Source organism: Engystomops pustulosus, chromosome 9 (genome assembly GCF_040894005.1).
Source record: "Engystomops pustulosus chromosome 9, aEngPut4.maternal, whole genome shotgun sequence".
Lineage (NCBI taxonomy): Eukaryota > Metazoa > Chordata > Amphibia > Anura > Leptodactylidae > Engystomops > Engystomops pustulosus.
Genome location: NC_092419.1, coordinates 43,373,034 through 43,388,639, shown reverse-complemented (window position 1 = coordinate 43,388,639; position 15,606 = coordinate 43,373,034). Strand labels below are relative to the sequence as shown.

The 15,606-nt window shown below is 39.0% G+C and overlaps 1 protein-coding gene across 3 annotated transcripts in view; it reads left to right on the top strand.

Annotated features, from left to right (window-relative positions):
• The window catches only part of IL1RAPL2 (interleukin 1 receptor accessory protein like 2), a 578,794-nt gene that overhangs the window by 374,050 nt on the left and 189,138 nt on the right, over positions 1 to 15,606 (top strand). For 2 of the 3 annotated variants that reach the window (XM_072123364.1, XM_072123363.1), the window contains exon 6: positions 12,848 to 12,922. The exons of the other annotated variant lie outside the window; for it this stretch is intronic. In XM_072123364.1, the coding sequence (XP_071979465.1) occupies positions 12,848 to 12,922 (75 nt within the window). The remainder of the gene's footprint in view (positions 1 to 12,847; positions 12,923 to 15,606) is intronic. 3 annotated transcript variants of the gene reach the window in all.

Here is a 15,606-nt window from a genome sequence, read left to right as displayed (position 1 = left end):
AACCAGCATAATGTGGCAAAGTATGTTTAGATAAGTTAGTACAGAGAGAAGAGTGAAGATTTGCCAATGTTCAGGCAGCCAGTATCAACATTTGTCTTGGACATCGCAAGAGTGTTAACAAATATATGAATATAGCAGAGAAGTCAAACTCAGGAAACCTCCTGTTTCAGTGCCGGGGAGAATAACTGGTGATCAAAATTTTTTTGTTGTTGTTATGTAAGAAAATTTAAATATTCATGCAGTTTCAATAGTTAATCTGGAAATCTGTGAACAGGAATTTTCACCCACAATAACAAATTGTAAAGTTCCTGAGAGTGTCACTTTGGTTTTTCATGACGTTGGCACTTTGACTTGCTTGGGAATTTTGGAAATGACAAGAAAATTACACTCGTTAGTGAAAAGCTCTAGGAGTTTTGGGAGAACAGGCTACATTGATACTAAACAGAAGCTTGTTTTTAACTTGAAAGACAGCACAAAGTATTTAGGAGGTGTTGTATTAATTGTTTTAAAACAGCAGGGTCTACATTTTGTTTTGTTGTACAGGCATTCCCCTACTTAAGGACACCCGACTTACAGATGACCCAAAGTTAAAGACTGACCCCTCCTCTCACTGTGACCTCTGGTGAAGCTCTCTGAATGCTTTACTATAGTCCCAGACTGCAATGATCAGCTGCCAGGTGTCTGTAACGAAGCTTTATTGATAATCCTTGGTCCCATTAGAGCAAAAAAATGTAAAACTCTAATTGTCACCAGGGCAAAAAAAAAAAAAAAAAATTGTCTGGAGCTACAATTACAAAATATACAGTTTGGACTTACATACAAATTCAACTTAAGAACAAACCTATGGACCCTATCATGTATGTAACCCAGAGCCTGTATATGAAGTCTCTGGGAATGTTCACTGCCCTATGCATGTACATGCTGCAAAGTTCTAATATTCTGTAGAGACGTCTTAATAGAAATTTTCTTTGCATACAATTTTTAGATCAAATATTGTATGTGTGTTAACCCTTTTTAAGTTCTCACCAGTCCTAATGACTCTCTGTTTTTGGGACCCGTAGTCTTTTTCACATCCACTCGGATCTCATCCATTTTGCTGAACATAAAGATGCTGCTAGCCTTTTCCCCACTCCACAGTGGTGTGCCTGTTTGGTTTGGTGGACAATGAGGCCTGGACCCATCACAAAAAGATATTTATAAGGGAATCTTTTTTTTTTTTTGGCTGGAAGGCTATTGTGCTACGTTCGATGGAGTCCAGGCCTCCTACCAGTGGCACATCGAAAAACTTAGTTAATGCTATTTTACCTTACGAGAAGGTGGTTTATAAGCATAGGAACTGTCCTACTAAACTCTCTCAAGTATGGGATAGATGGTGTAAGTCTCCAGCAACATTTCCCAGTCCCGGGAGCTGTTTGTAGCTATTTGTGATTCCTCGTAGTCGGATGTGACCCTTTACACTACCTTTATAGGTGGTCTTGACCCCTGCCCCCCCCCCCCCCTGCGCTATAAGGTACAAGCTGGTGTACCCATAAACGGAGTTAAAAAAATAAAGATGCTGCTAAACTTTGTTAATGCTGTAGAAAGAAAATGAGCATTCACCAGTGTGACTATGAAAGAAAAAAAAACTTGAAGATAAAAACATTTAATGAAATTTATTCCAAAAACCCATTGACTAACAGTACATGTGATTAGTCATAAGTGAACAGAGAAAAGAAACTGAAAACTTGAACGTTTTGTAATGGCTAAGTATCTCTGCAATGTGGATTTTTCCACAAACTGCAGAACAAATTTCATGGCGAACTGTACCCTATGTTATTGGAAGATGGAAATATAAAGTAAATCTTTTCTTTTTTTTGTGTCACAAAATATCTTTATTGTTTTGATTCTTATTGTGAAGGTAGACGATGGACACACCTTACTATTTAATACATAAATGACAGATTAAAAATCAATCTGCGGTATAATTTATTGCCTAGTCTTAATTAAAGTTGATCTGTCATCACAATTATGGTGTGTTTATGAGCAGTGTATTATAGTAACAAGTTTACTAGGTTATAAGACCAATTGTCACATAAAAAGTGCTGTTTGGGTGATCAGTAATGAATGCATAATTTTGTTTCCAATATTCTCAAGGGAAGTTCTTATTATTTGTTACTGTTAAATAGGTTGTACAATTTTTACAGCTATATATACAATGGTCATCTTACAAATGCCCTGCCATGTGCTGACACACTTCTGGATCCCAACCAGTCTCCATATACAGTACTCCACTGATGAAAGGGTGTATCAACCTATGACCACTGTAGCCAATCATTGGCTGTAGCGGTGGCATGTTGACACCGTTGAGGTCACCTGTGTGATTAGTGGTTGCTCATCTCATGGTGTCTCAACATACCATAACTACCTAGAGATAAAGACACCAGTGAATTGCCTGGGATCGGTGGAGTGTGCTTTACTTTTGTCACTTTAGATTATTGTTTGACTGAAGGGTACGGGGTTGCTGTGGTTGGCCTGTCTGACCATGCTTAAATGGTCTCTAAAGTGGATATATACAGATTTCCTCATAGGGTATAGTAAATCCCATAGAATCACTTCAACAAAATAAATTGAATTCCCAGTGGAGATATTGAGAGGTCACCTATAAACCTCTCCTCTTTCATGCTCCGTTACATGTAACTACTTGCGTGGCAAAGAAAGTTATTTTAAGAGATCTAGCTTGCTCCATATTCTCATGAGCTCTGCAGGTGGCTCTTGAGATTATGGAATAAAATGTGAAAGTGTGAAAAGTTCCAGATCTTTAGATTAAATAGCTTCCAGTCTTCGCCACCAGCCGTATGTGCTAGTTTTATATTCATTATGGGTTTTCTTGAGAATGCGTTACTGCTGTTAGTATGCCAAATAATCAGTGTCAGGCTCTTGTGGTTTAAAACAACAATATCAGCTTCTAAAATCAAAACAGCTGATATTCATAAAACCCGGGCAGGCACGCGTTGGGCGCGGTAGAGAGGAGGAAAAGCGAGTGCTGCTAAACCCTCCATAGAGAATTGTGGATTATGGCTGTGCTTACAGCCAAAGATAGAGCACACTCTATCTTTTTTGGGGCCACGGGTCGGTACGGTGAGCACACGTTGTGTTCACCTTACTTAGCCCCGGTGCCATAGACAACTATGGGGGATGTTTATGCGGCTGTATATATACTCTCCCCCAATACTTTTGTGGCCACGGAGCCTGAGAAATGGGGACATTATTACTGGGTGAGCAATAGAAAATGTGTATTATTAGGAGGCTTCTACAAAAGGGGGTATTTTACTAAGGGGGTTACAAAACAGGGGCTTTATTGGGGGAGCTATAAAAATGTAACATAAGTGGTTTTTCATTGGAAGTCAGCTGTATACTATGTAGGGACTGCTAAGGGTTATAAAGCTTTATAGGTACATGAGGGGATGGGGTTAGATATGGGGTAAGAGTGAGGCTTGCAAACTGTAGATTTGCAGCTAAAACAATTTTATGTATATAGCCGGTTCCTATGAGCAGTTGGAGGACCACCGATCCAAACCATAACTGTAATAGTATCACTTGTAATGGTATATTAAAGCTCTCACATAATTAGAACCCTTTGGAAACCTAACACAAGTACATTTATCAAAGAAATGTCAAAATTTAGCAACATGTGTTTTTTTCTTCTTCATGCGTATTCCAAGAAAACCATCGCAGACCATATTCAAAACCTTATCTCCACTAAAGTGGCAATGTTACTGCAGCCATTCACAAGAAATGAGATTCTGATATCACTATTTAATGGATTGGTAGGTTGAGCATGTGTTTAGCCACTCCCTTCAATATTTTGGGAAAATTGGTAATTGCAGAGTATGGTATTGAACGGAGCAGCAGGATGCATACTTGACCTGGTGAGCCATCAATTAGTGGGTAAAGGACCCACATTCTTGTAATGGGGTGGGGGATCCCAGTGATCAGCTATGAGCTTTAGGTAGATCTGGTAGTAAATGTTCAGTTTCACAGCAGCACCACCACAGGAGAAATTAAGCATTACATAGCTCCCAATTTTCTCACTGCCTATGACCCACAAAGTTGATTTTTTTTGGTGTGGAATGTCCTAAAAACTTTTATGGTTCCATAAATTCCAACTGATTTATAGCTATGGGATATTCTTCCGGAGATGCTCCATTGAATACTGTGCTACCCCTGCTATCTGTTTACTTTGTTGGCTGTAAAGATGTACATTTACAAGATCTATTTTCACTTCCATGGGGCATATTAAAACATAGCCCCAGTGCTCTAATAATTCTTGTCAGGGAGATTGCACTGTACTGTGGAGAGCCCCGTGCATGAGTGGACTGATTGGTCATGGAATATTAATTGGCTCTGGACCGAAGTCTTTGGTGCTATGGCTTTAGGTTGACAAGAATGATAGGTTTCATTTGCATGCTAAAGCTCCAGCTGTCCATTCAAGATGGATGATGGGTTCCTGCCTCATCCGTCACCACTTCTTTACTTTTCCAGAAGATGAAAAGGAAAAAAATTAAGAAGGCAGGAAGATAAAAATGTCATAAAATGCACACTGCAGATATCCTTGAACTGAAGGGTGAAATGAAGCATCTTTCCCTTAAATAATATTTCGGTTTTATGTGGCAATAGCCAACAATAAATATAAAACATACTAAATTATCATAACTACTAATTTCCTTGATTCACATGAGGATCTTTTATATGATTTCATTATTTTTTATCTATACGCTGTTGGATGCGACATTAAATTGCCTATTAATGATGATATAAAATAATTATAATTTTTTTTGTGGAGTTAAAATTACTTTTGTTCCACAAGTTTTCCGTTAGACTATGTATGTCCAAAATTTCTAAAATAAGGAGATTATTTAAGTGAATTTTTTGATACTTTTATTCTTTAAATTCTTTAAACTTTGGGCTAATTATTTTTATATTAATTCTTTAATTTAACAGTTTATAAGTTTACAATTAACCAACACCATTACAACATACATACAGAATCTAACAAACAAAGTAAAAAAAGAAAAAATCTGAAACTACAAATCTCAAAAATCTCGAGTAATTTGTTAGAAATCGTGGGTTCTGCATTTAGTGATGGATTTGGGGAGAGCTGACTGGCTTGAAGCTATTTGTTCCATATATTTACTTTTGGGATGAGTGTCAGGTGGTTCACCCCCAATTTTCCAGTCGACTGAAGCCAAGTAGGAACCTACAGGGGCACCTTGGTGACTTATTCCTCCATATCCATCCAAAGCTTTGTATCAACATTTCTATGTCAATCCAATATTCTCATCAAATGGATACAAATATAACAAGAAAATATATCTAAAGGTGCAAAACCCCCTTTCCTTTTAGGACGGAATAGGAAACTTTCAGCTATCTGAGCAGGTTTCCAGATAAATTACCAAATTAATGAATTAATAATTTTAAATTAAAAAAAGTCTAGGAACAGTCTGAAAGATGTATAACATTTTTGGTATATTCATTTAAAAGAAATGCTACCATCAAAATCCATCATGATAACCCTGGGACACTTACTCATAGATCCAGGCACTGAGACTGCGGTAATCTTCTTCTTATATTTGTTATTCATGGCCTCCTTCCTTCTTATGATCCTGATGGGCTTCCCTAGCCCCTCTGTGATCTGGCTTTACCGACTTCCTCCCCCTTGTTCCCCCAACGCTTGAGCATGAGAAAGAAACCCCTCAGACTCATTAACTTAATGTTATAGTTGATTTTAGAAGGAAGGAGGCCATGGATAACAAAGATATGAAGATTACCCCCGGCACTTTGCCTGGATCTATGAGTAAGTGTCCCTGGTTTATCATGCTTCATATTGATGGTAGATTTTCTTTAATAGTTTCTGCCAAACCAAGTATGTATACTCTTGACCTAGTGGATAGTTATTTTTTTCTAGTTGCAGATAGTGGAAGATAATTTATTCTGAATTCTTTTTCTAAAATTTCATCTAATTCTTGTAAAGATCTTCTGTTGATTCAATAAGTCAGAAGTCTACTCGGTATTCAAGTATTAGACCAACGGAAAGGGAAACTTTGCCATGAGATCAATCATAAATTGAACGTTAAGTGCCTTGAACTTCTAATATTGATTTTACAATTAGCTAGTTTAGAATACAGGCGATCCCCTACTTAAAGACACCCGAATTACAGATGACCCCTAGTTAAGGACAGACCCCTCTGCCAAGTGTGATCTCTGGTGAAGCCCTCTGGGTACTTTACTTTAGTCCCAGACTGCAATGATCAGCTGTAAGGTGTCTATAGTGAAGCTTTATTGATAGTCCTTGGTCCCATTACAGCAAAATATTCTGAAACTCCGAGTGTCACTCAGCAAAAGAAAATTTGTCTGGATCTCCAATTATAAAATATACAGTTTCAATTTACATACAAATTCAAATTGAGAACAAAGCTAAGGACCCTATCTTGTATGTAACCCGAGGAGTGCCAGTATTAACACAGTTTTTTGTAAATATTAGGAAGTGAAATTTTTGGGATTGTAATAAGAAGAACAAATCTCCCGAAAAGGCAGATATTTAGCCGTAACATTGGCTCTAAGGTGAGGATGAAGATAAGTAGTGATAGTGGGAACCCTTGACACTTGCCACTCCCTTGACAAGTGCCATTGGGTGATGGGGAATCACCTTAGAGGGTGCATGGAACGGAGACCGCTGCAGTCAGGAAGGAATACTGTAGTGTCCCACTGCAGTGTCCTAAACCCACATGTTCCAATTTAAGACTAATGAAGCCCCAACTTGTCATTTATACTCTTTTCTCTATTCTGTTCTATAGATAGAACAGAATAGCTTTAAAAAATAAAACAGATAAAACAGAATAGCTTTCACCAAAATAAGTGTTGATTTTGTATACCTAGCTTAAGTCATGCGAAGAAATAGATACATTGTAAACAGTTTTTTCATTGTATAAATAGATTATCTTTTATTTTTGAATGATATTAGCAATGAAATGTAGACCAGAGAGAGAGATAAAAATAACCTATATAAAATACGCATTTTACTCCTCCGCTACAAAAAAGCAACATATGTTCAGCGTCAATCAAAATCACTGGAGTCTGCCGTATGCTTCTATCTTTCTAGATACATGTAGCATTTTACCTCTGGTGCAAAAACTCCTTATATGACGATCTCGGCTTTTTCTCTTTGCCTTGAGGACAAAACATTAAGGCAAAAATAATCTTTTCTCTTTCCACTGCCAGATCTTTCTGTAAGAAAAACAGAAGACCTGTGATTATTTTGACAAGATGCCCTCTAAAATTAAGCCTGAACTATGACTTTCCCTGGACTATACTTACGCTGGCTGCCCTAAAACTGTCACCACTTTGTTGCTCCGCAGTCACACGTGCCAAGAACTGCTGTTAGTTGACTCCTAGTCAAAGTGCCAAATTACCATTACAATGGGTTCTAAAAAAAACTCTTGTCATCGATCTATGGTGGAGTTGTACATCTGTAGGATGATCATAGTGTTTGTGAACAAATCATATCAAGGCTCTTATTAAGTAAGAGAATAGAACCTAGTGGATTATGAGATGCAATTCAAGAGTAGAATAATAAAATATTCATTCATTCAAGAAAAGCGGGTAAAAATAGCAGTCTTTTTTTAATAGCGTGTGGACCATTATGTTTGCGTTTTCAATAATCAATGAAGATACAGAAGTATTAAGCACCATTCTGTATGGATGGTACACCACATTATTGTTATGTGTTGTGGAATATTATGCTGTTTGCACATACTAATAGTAAGGGAATTAGGATGGTGACCCAGGAAAATTATATAACAAGAGGTTAAAACCGAGTAGTGCCAAAAGTCTATAGTCTATCGTTATGATTTGCTTAAATTAACAACTTTTATACTAAATAAGCTCAGTCTGTTTAGTAAGGGAGGTTATTAATAATTGTTTTTTTTCTGGGTTTTTTCGCCAAAAAAAAGTCTCAAAGTTTTCTGGGATTTTCTGGGAGTCCAAGGGCTATTTCCACCACCTCATTCATTTGGCATAAACGTAGAACGACTGCTAGTGTAACACCGTGCACAGTCAGATGCATGACTTAAGACTTTTGCAAAAGGTCCCATAAAAGGTCCCATTTCAAGACATTTTTGGGAAAAAAAAATCCCATACAGAAAGTAGACCATAAGAACAATGCATCTCTTCATTTACAGTATAAAACATACATTGCTTTTGCTTAGTCAGTAACAAAACGAATTTGAGATCTCCAGCCATATAGCAGGTATATACCATATATCTTCACTTTATTCAAAGATAAATATAGAGAATCTGCAGATAAAATGGTCTTCTCCACACCAATAGCAAAGGGACACACACTTTATAGAAGTACATTCAGAGTATCCATAAGAACCACACAGGTATTACTGACAAAGGTGTATTCAACAGAGCATAATACAAACCTATGTAGGAAAATATAATGGAATGAAGATACGTATGTACTCGAGTATAAGTTGACACGAGTATAAGCTGAGGTCCCTAATTTTGCCACAAATAACCGGGGAAACTTTTTGACTCGAGTATAAGCCTAGGGTGGGAAATACATTGGTAATGCAGTAATGAAATGCCCTGCAGCAGAGCCCCTTGTTATTATATGCCCCGCAGCAGAGCCCCTTGTTATTATATGTCCTGCAACAGAGCCCCTTGTTATTATATGCCCTGCAGCAGAGACCCTAGTAATTAAATGCCCAGCAGCCAGCCAGTTGTATGTTTTGTGCTGAAAAACTTGGCTTATACACAAGTATATACGGTATATGAAAAGCATTGGATTAACCTTCAAATGACCAACAAGAAGGAGAGAACACTGTTGGTCATTGTGGTCACTGTGCTGGGATGCTGTGGGGGTGGGTGCTCATTCTCTCTTTTTGTACTTTTGTAATTTGAAGGTAATTTTACTGCTTCTTATAGGCTTGTATCTTCATGTTTACACAGGTTTATTTTAGGCCCTGTTGTATGCACCTCTGACAGTAATGCAGGTCTGGTTCTTATGGATACTCTGAATGTACTTCTATATAGCCCTTTGCTACTGGTAGAGAGAACCACTTTATCTGCTGCACTTCGTTTTAATATGAACAATCTTGAATGTGTATTAAAGAAGGTGGTACTTTTACTTGTATATGGCTGGAAGTCTCACGTTTCTGTTTTGGTAATATATTAGTTTTGAGTGGCAATAAAAATACGCTTTACAAGTAACTTGTGCATTTTGCACAATATATTCTATTGGTTTGCCACAGAAAGTTTTTAGGTTTTTCATAGAAATAAACCTAATGAGGATGTCGCAAATAGGTTTTGCAGAGTGGAAAAGGAAAGACGTGTATTAAAAAATGATAGTGCCCGGTTCCAGGTTTAGGACCCTCACTCCACCTGAATTTGATCAAACACATGATCCAGCTCAATATTTGCAATAAAAATCATCTTTTATTTTAGCATTATTAAAAAGATGGTCATAACTTCTAGTCAGTATGGGGCACTGGTTTGGCAAAGAGAAAAAGGCCTTGGAATTTGTTCAGGAAGAACCATGTTACTGGTATCGGATTCAAAATACAAATCTGCCCCCTCCTGTCCAAAAAAAATACCCCCCCCCCTAATGTGCATGTCCATGTGGGCGTGGAGGCGGCCTGGAGGGACATAGCCATTGGCTGAGTGGGCGGGCAGAGGGCATTCCTGCCATGTGCATGCACAATTTTTAAATGGTAAAACATTCAACGGTGAATGTTTATTGATCTTTAGTGAAAACTACACCAGGACGGTCCTGACATAGTTTTGTCCAGCAGCCAGTACAGCCAAAGGATACATAATGAAGTCTAAGGCTATATTCACACTGCCGTTGCCCACCCGTACCGTAGCGGGCAATGGCAGTGCACGGGGAGAGGAGGAGGAGGAGGTGAGCGCAGCTCACCCCCGCCCCTCTCCATAGCAACCTATGGCGCACGGCGCCGTATTACGGGAAAAGATAGGACAGGTCCTATCTTTTTCCCGGGTACGGAACTGTACGGTGCCGCACGTGTGCGGCACCATACCGCTGCCGCAGGGTGCCGTGAGCCCATTGCTGCCTATGGGGGACATATATCGGCCGTATATACGTCGGACGTATATACGTTCCCCATACGTTAGTGTGAATGTAGCCTAAGCCTTATGATGCATCTGCCGTGACAGAAGGAGGCCTGGATTTAACATACCTTGGCGCATGATGAGTCTCCCCCTTTATTTGTATGCCATCCCATTCATCCAGTGCATCTACACTGTTGAGTGACACTGCTAGATAATCCACCCACATTTTTATAGAGGAGTTGAAATCGTTTATACTGAATAATATCTTCATGACGCACTGTGGCAACTCATGCAGATCCTGGGAGCTCACCTAGTTCAGCGGCCCACTGGTGGATTCAACTGTCCCCCTTTGGAACAATCCGAGCCTGATTCAGTGGATCTTTAGTACTTTGGGGGTATATCCTATGGATAAACCCCTGTTAAAGGGCATTTTCATGGACGACTGTACATATAAAGATTTTTTATTAAGTAATAAATAGTAAGAACAATATTAAATAACTACCATATACATATATATTTTTATATACATTTAGATAACATGAAGATCATGCAAGCGGTTAACCCAGGCGGATGAAATGGCAAACCTGAGGCGAGTCCACTGTTTTGACATGAGGCCCACAAGCTCAATGACATAGGGGAGGTTCTACATAGCAGTGTCTGACATCTGGTGCTTGTGACTTGGGGCAATGCCGCTGGTCTTGCTATCGGTTCTGACTGTGCTGTTGTTGCTGACACTTTCCATGACCAGTAAAACAATTCTATCTGACAGCAATGCAATGTCTAAAAATAACCGTACATTCACACATACTGCAGAAACTAATGAGATGGAGATGTCTTACCACAGATATGTGGGACTCGCTAGTTATTTTCAGTACATATTTTTGTATCCAGGATATAATCAACAAAATAAAAAGTATCAAAAATAAAACAAGTTACAAAATGATGATTATTTTGAATCATTGTACCAGTTTCTATACTATTTATTTACACCAAATATGTTTCATACTGAAACAGAATTACCAAGAATTATACAATTTTGGTGTCAATTGAAACTTTTGCTCAGTACATTTATTTGTGAATGCCCTATCAGAGGAACTTATGCAATATAAGGGTGAATGCCATTAAACAACAGACCACATTATGGGATTACTGTTATAAGTATCGTATGACTAATACTTCTAGGGGAACTTTGCTACAGCTTCTTGTGATTTAGCCAAATGTCAAGCAGCCTTCCCTCATTTACAGAATATCCAGCAGCAGCAGCCTCAACCCACTCACAAAATGTCCAGCAACCTCCACCCATTCATGAAATGTTCAGTAGCCTACAACCATTCCTGAAGTTTCCAGCAGCCTTCCCTCATTTATGAAATGTCCTGCAGCCCCCACCCATTCAGGAAATGTCCAGCAATCTCTAACCATTCACAAAATGTCCAGCAGCCTCCCCATTTACAAAATGAACAGCAGTCACCCCTTTCATGAAATGTCCAGCAGCAGCCCTTCCCTTTTTTATGAAATGTCCAGCAGCTGCATACCCTCATTCATGAAGTGTCCAGCTGCAACCTACCTTTTAGTCTGGCAGCAGCCACCTCTCATTCATGAAATGTCTGGCAGCAGTCACCTCTCATTCATGAAATGTCTGGCAGCAGTCACCTCTCATTCATGAAATGTCTGGCAGCAGTCACCTCTCATTCATGAAATGTCTGGCAGCAGTCACCTCTCATTCATGAAATGTCTGGCAGCAGTCACCTCTCATTCATGAAATGTCCGGCAGCAGTCACCTCTCATTCATGAAATGTCTGGCAGCAGTCACCTCTCATTCATGAAATGTCTGGCAGCAGTCACCTCTCATTCATGAAATGTCTGGCAGCAGTCACCTCTCATTCATGAAATGTCTGACAGCAGTCACCTCTCATTCTTGAAATGTCCAGCTACAGTCTCCCGTCATTCATGAAGTATGTAGCTGCCACCTCCCTCATTCATGAAATGTCCAGTGGCAGCCTCCCTGATTCCTAAAAATGTCCAGTAGCAGCCTCCCCTCATTCCTGAAATATGCAGCAGCGTCCCCTCACTAATGTCCAGCAGGGACCCTTGTCATATAAAAAAAAGTCTCCACCTGTACACTCTCAGAATGAATTGCACCCCCTGTGCCCATGATAGTTGCGCCCCTGCTTGCCTCCAGATCAGAAACCATGCTCAACATGACAGGTTTTTTTTTTTTTAATAATCTTAAAAAAGGCCAAAAGACATTTGCCCATAAATATGACTAACATATCTAAACCTTAAATATAACCCATAATAATGCGCCTTGATCTCACATATCTCCGAATTTTAAATTAAAACAGATTACACTGTAAATCATAAAGATTCAACATGGCCCCCAAATAAAATAATAATACCCCCCAAAGTGTACAGCTCCCATTCTCCCTAAGCATTCTCTGCATCAGGTTTCAACTCGCCTGTAATTTTGAGTTTGTAGGGGGGATGACTTTTGACCTATGGTACGATTCGCGGAAATTTATAGCATATAGAAAATGTACCTGTCAGGGAAAAGCCATCCATAATAATTCATAGAAATTGAAATTGAACTGTTAAATATATTCTGTATAGATAGGCTCACTTTATGATGATGTTTACACTGTATCAAGTGCAGCAAAATTAAATGCCTTGCATGATAGAACGTTTCCAGTGCTGTAATTTGTCTCTGACTTCCATTACATTCTCCCGTTCTCTTTTCCAGCTTTACTCACAGCGAAGCCTCCTAAACCATTGTTCCCTGTAGAGAACCAGCCAAGTGTTATAGATGTCCAGCTGGGTAAGTCCCCTTCTGGGAATAATAGCTTCTAAACTTCCACTCCATTAACAGATGGGAAAAATTGCACGTAGCAAGGAAGGTTTATTGCCACTGTTATTACATGCAAATCAATTTGCTACTTCCCATTTATAATGCTGGAGTATATTGTAGCAGTCGTTTAAGGATATGGCTTTGCTTAGTGGCAGAGGCTGTTAATGCTAATTGGTTAAGCTGCATATTAAATACAGTATATGCAATGTTTGCATTTCTGCTTTATGCTGGAAGATTAGATGGAATATATTAAATGACAGCTGCATTGACTATTACTTTGTGACGGCTTCTCGTATCTTCCCTCCTAAATACTGATGGGGTCTGACTGCAATTAGTTATCTTGGGTTCATCTTGTCATTGTTCACGACTACACAAGTCTTAATCAAGATGAAATATGATTAGTAGGATAAGGAAAACAAGTTGCCTAAGTCAATAAGGGATTGTTTCTATTTGTTTTTAACACTATCTCATTCAGTGCCGACTCATCTTTATAGGACATGGCCTTTCATATTAAACAGCACTGTGTGATAAGTTTATAACTTCCTATAGAAATCACTATGCATTCTTTTATTATCTTAGAACTGTATAATCTGTATTCTTATTGTTCGGAAGCTCCCTCTATTGGTGGTTACAGGCAGAATAGATTATATCATTTTACTTTCACAGGAGATTTAGTACTGTGCAGTCTTAAAGTCATATTCCTATCTGTAAGAATAAATCATAAATCTCTGTTAGATAGAGGATACACCTCCACAACCTACATTTATTTCAGGAGAAGAGGTCCTCAGCCAATGACACCTGGGAAGTAGCAGTCCATACATGCCTTTCTATGTACTTTTCTATGAGCCTCCTCAGAATACCTGTATGTGCCTCTCTTAGTAGTAAATAACAAGTGCGGTGCATGTGCTACCAACCTCTGCACTCACAGAGGTTATGGACATCTATAACACCCATATCTGTCAGATTTTTGTGACACATAGGACGCTTATGATATATGCTGGTTTTCTTTAATAGTCTGTTAACTGATCATTTACTAGGTAACTTTTTGACCAAACTGCCACTGTTTGTTTGCTTCCAATAACTTTTTCTACATTTTTTTTTGACCGACATGTGACATAAAAAAGGTCAAGAATATGAACCTTCATCAGGCCACATGATGAAGTTCCATGTTCTGGACCCAAATGTGTTGCTTTTAAACAATAAATAGAACCTTATGCAGTGTCGGACTGGGTTTTCTTAGGCCCACCAGAGAAAATCTATTTGGGGGCCCACTCTTCATTATCCCCCAGGAAGTATACTCTAGCAACCTCCAAATTGTGGTGTTTTCTAAAGGACCTCTGGGGTTCAGTATTGGGTTAAAACCAGGGCCCACCAGAGGATCCTCTGGTGCTCTGGTGGGCCAGTCCGACACTGACCTTATGTATTAAACTAATCGGGTGAAGCAAGTTCCTGAGAATACCAAACCACCATCTGTTTGTCTCACGGAAACCTATCAGTTACATCCAGAAATCTAGTGATAGCATGTGGAGGAGCGCCATTGTAAGAGGCTTAGACATGTGTGGAACCTGAAGAAAATATAAATCTGACGGGTCACCTGAGACTTTCAATACTTACAAAAAACTTACCAAAATATGCAAAAAGGAAATCAAATCAGCCAAAATACAAAATGAAAGACAGATGGCTAAAGATGGCAAAACAAATCCAAAGAATTTTTTAAGTATATGAATGCAAAAAAAAAAATGTGTCAGAACAAGTTGGGCCCCTTTATTCTGAAAATGTGGCATCGGTGACTGGAGACCAAGAGAAGGCGGAGATACTTAATAGGTTTTTTTAGCTCCATTTATTACTTCTGGTGCGGGTCATGCATCCTGTAATATACTAGAATGGTTGAATGTAGACATGATCCAATCTAAGCTCAATAAAATGAATGTGTACAAGGCTCCTGGACCAAATGGGTTACACCCCAGAGTTCTTAAAGAACTCAGTTCTGTTATTGCTGTACCGCTGTCTAAAATCTTCAGGGATTCCGTTAAGTCTGGTGCGGTGCCAAGTGATTGGCGCAAGGCAAATGTGGTGCCAATATATAAAAAGGGCTCTAGAATTTCGCCAGGCAATTACAGGCCTGTAAGCTTAACTTCCATTGTAGAGAAAATATTGGAAGGGTTAGTAAAAGACTATATACTGGAGTATGTGACATCAAATAGTATAATAAGCGAAAGCCAACATGGGTTTACTAAGAATAGAAGTTGTCAAACTAACCTGATCTGCTTCTATGAAGAGGTGAGCAGATGCCTGGATGGATGAGCAGCTGTGGATATTGTGTTCTTGGACTTTGCAAAGGAATTTGACACTGTCCCTCATAGACGCCTGATGGGTAAAATTAGGGCTATTAGTTTGGCAGAAATCATTTGCAATTGGATTGAGAACTGGCTGAAGGATCGTATCCAGAGAGTTGTGGTCAATGAGTCCTACTCGGAATGGTCACTAGTTATGAGTGGTGTACCCCAGGTTCTGTGCTTGGCCCACTACTATTTAATATATTTATTAATGATATAGAGGAAGGAATTGATAGCACTGTGTCTATTTTTGCAGATGACTCCAAGCTATGTAGTGTAATACAGTCTATGGAGGATGTTCATAGGGTCATCCACTTG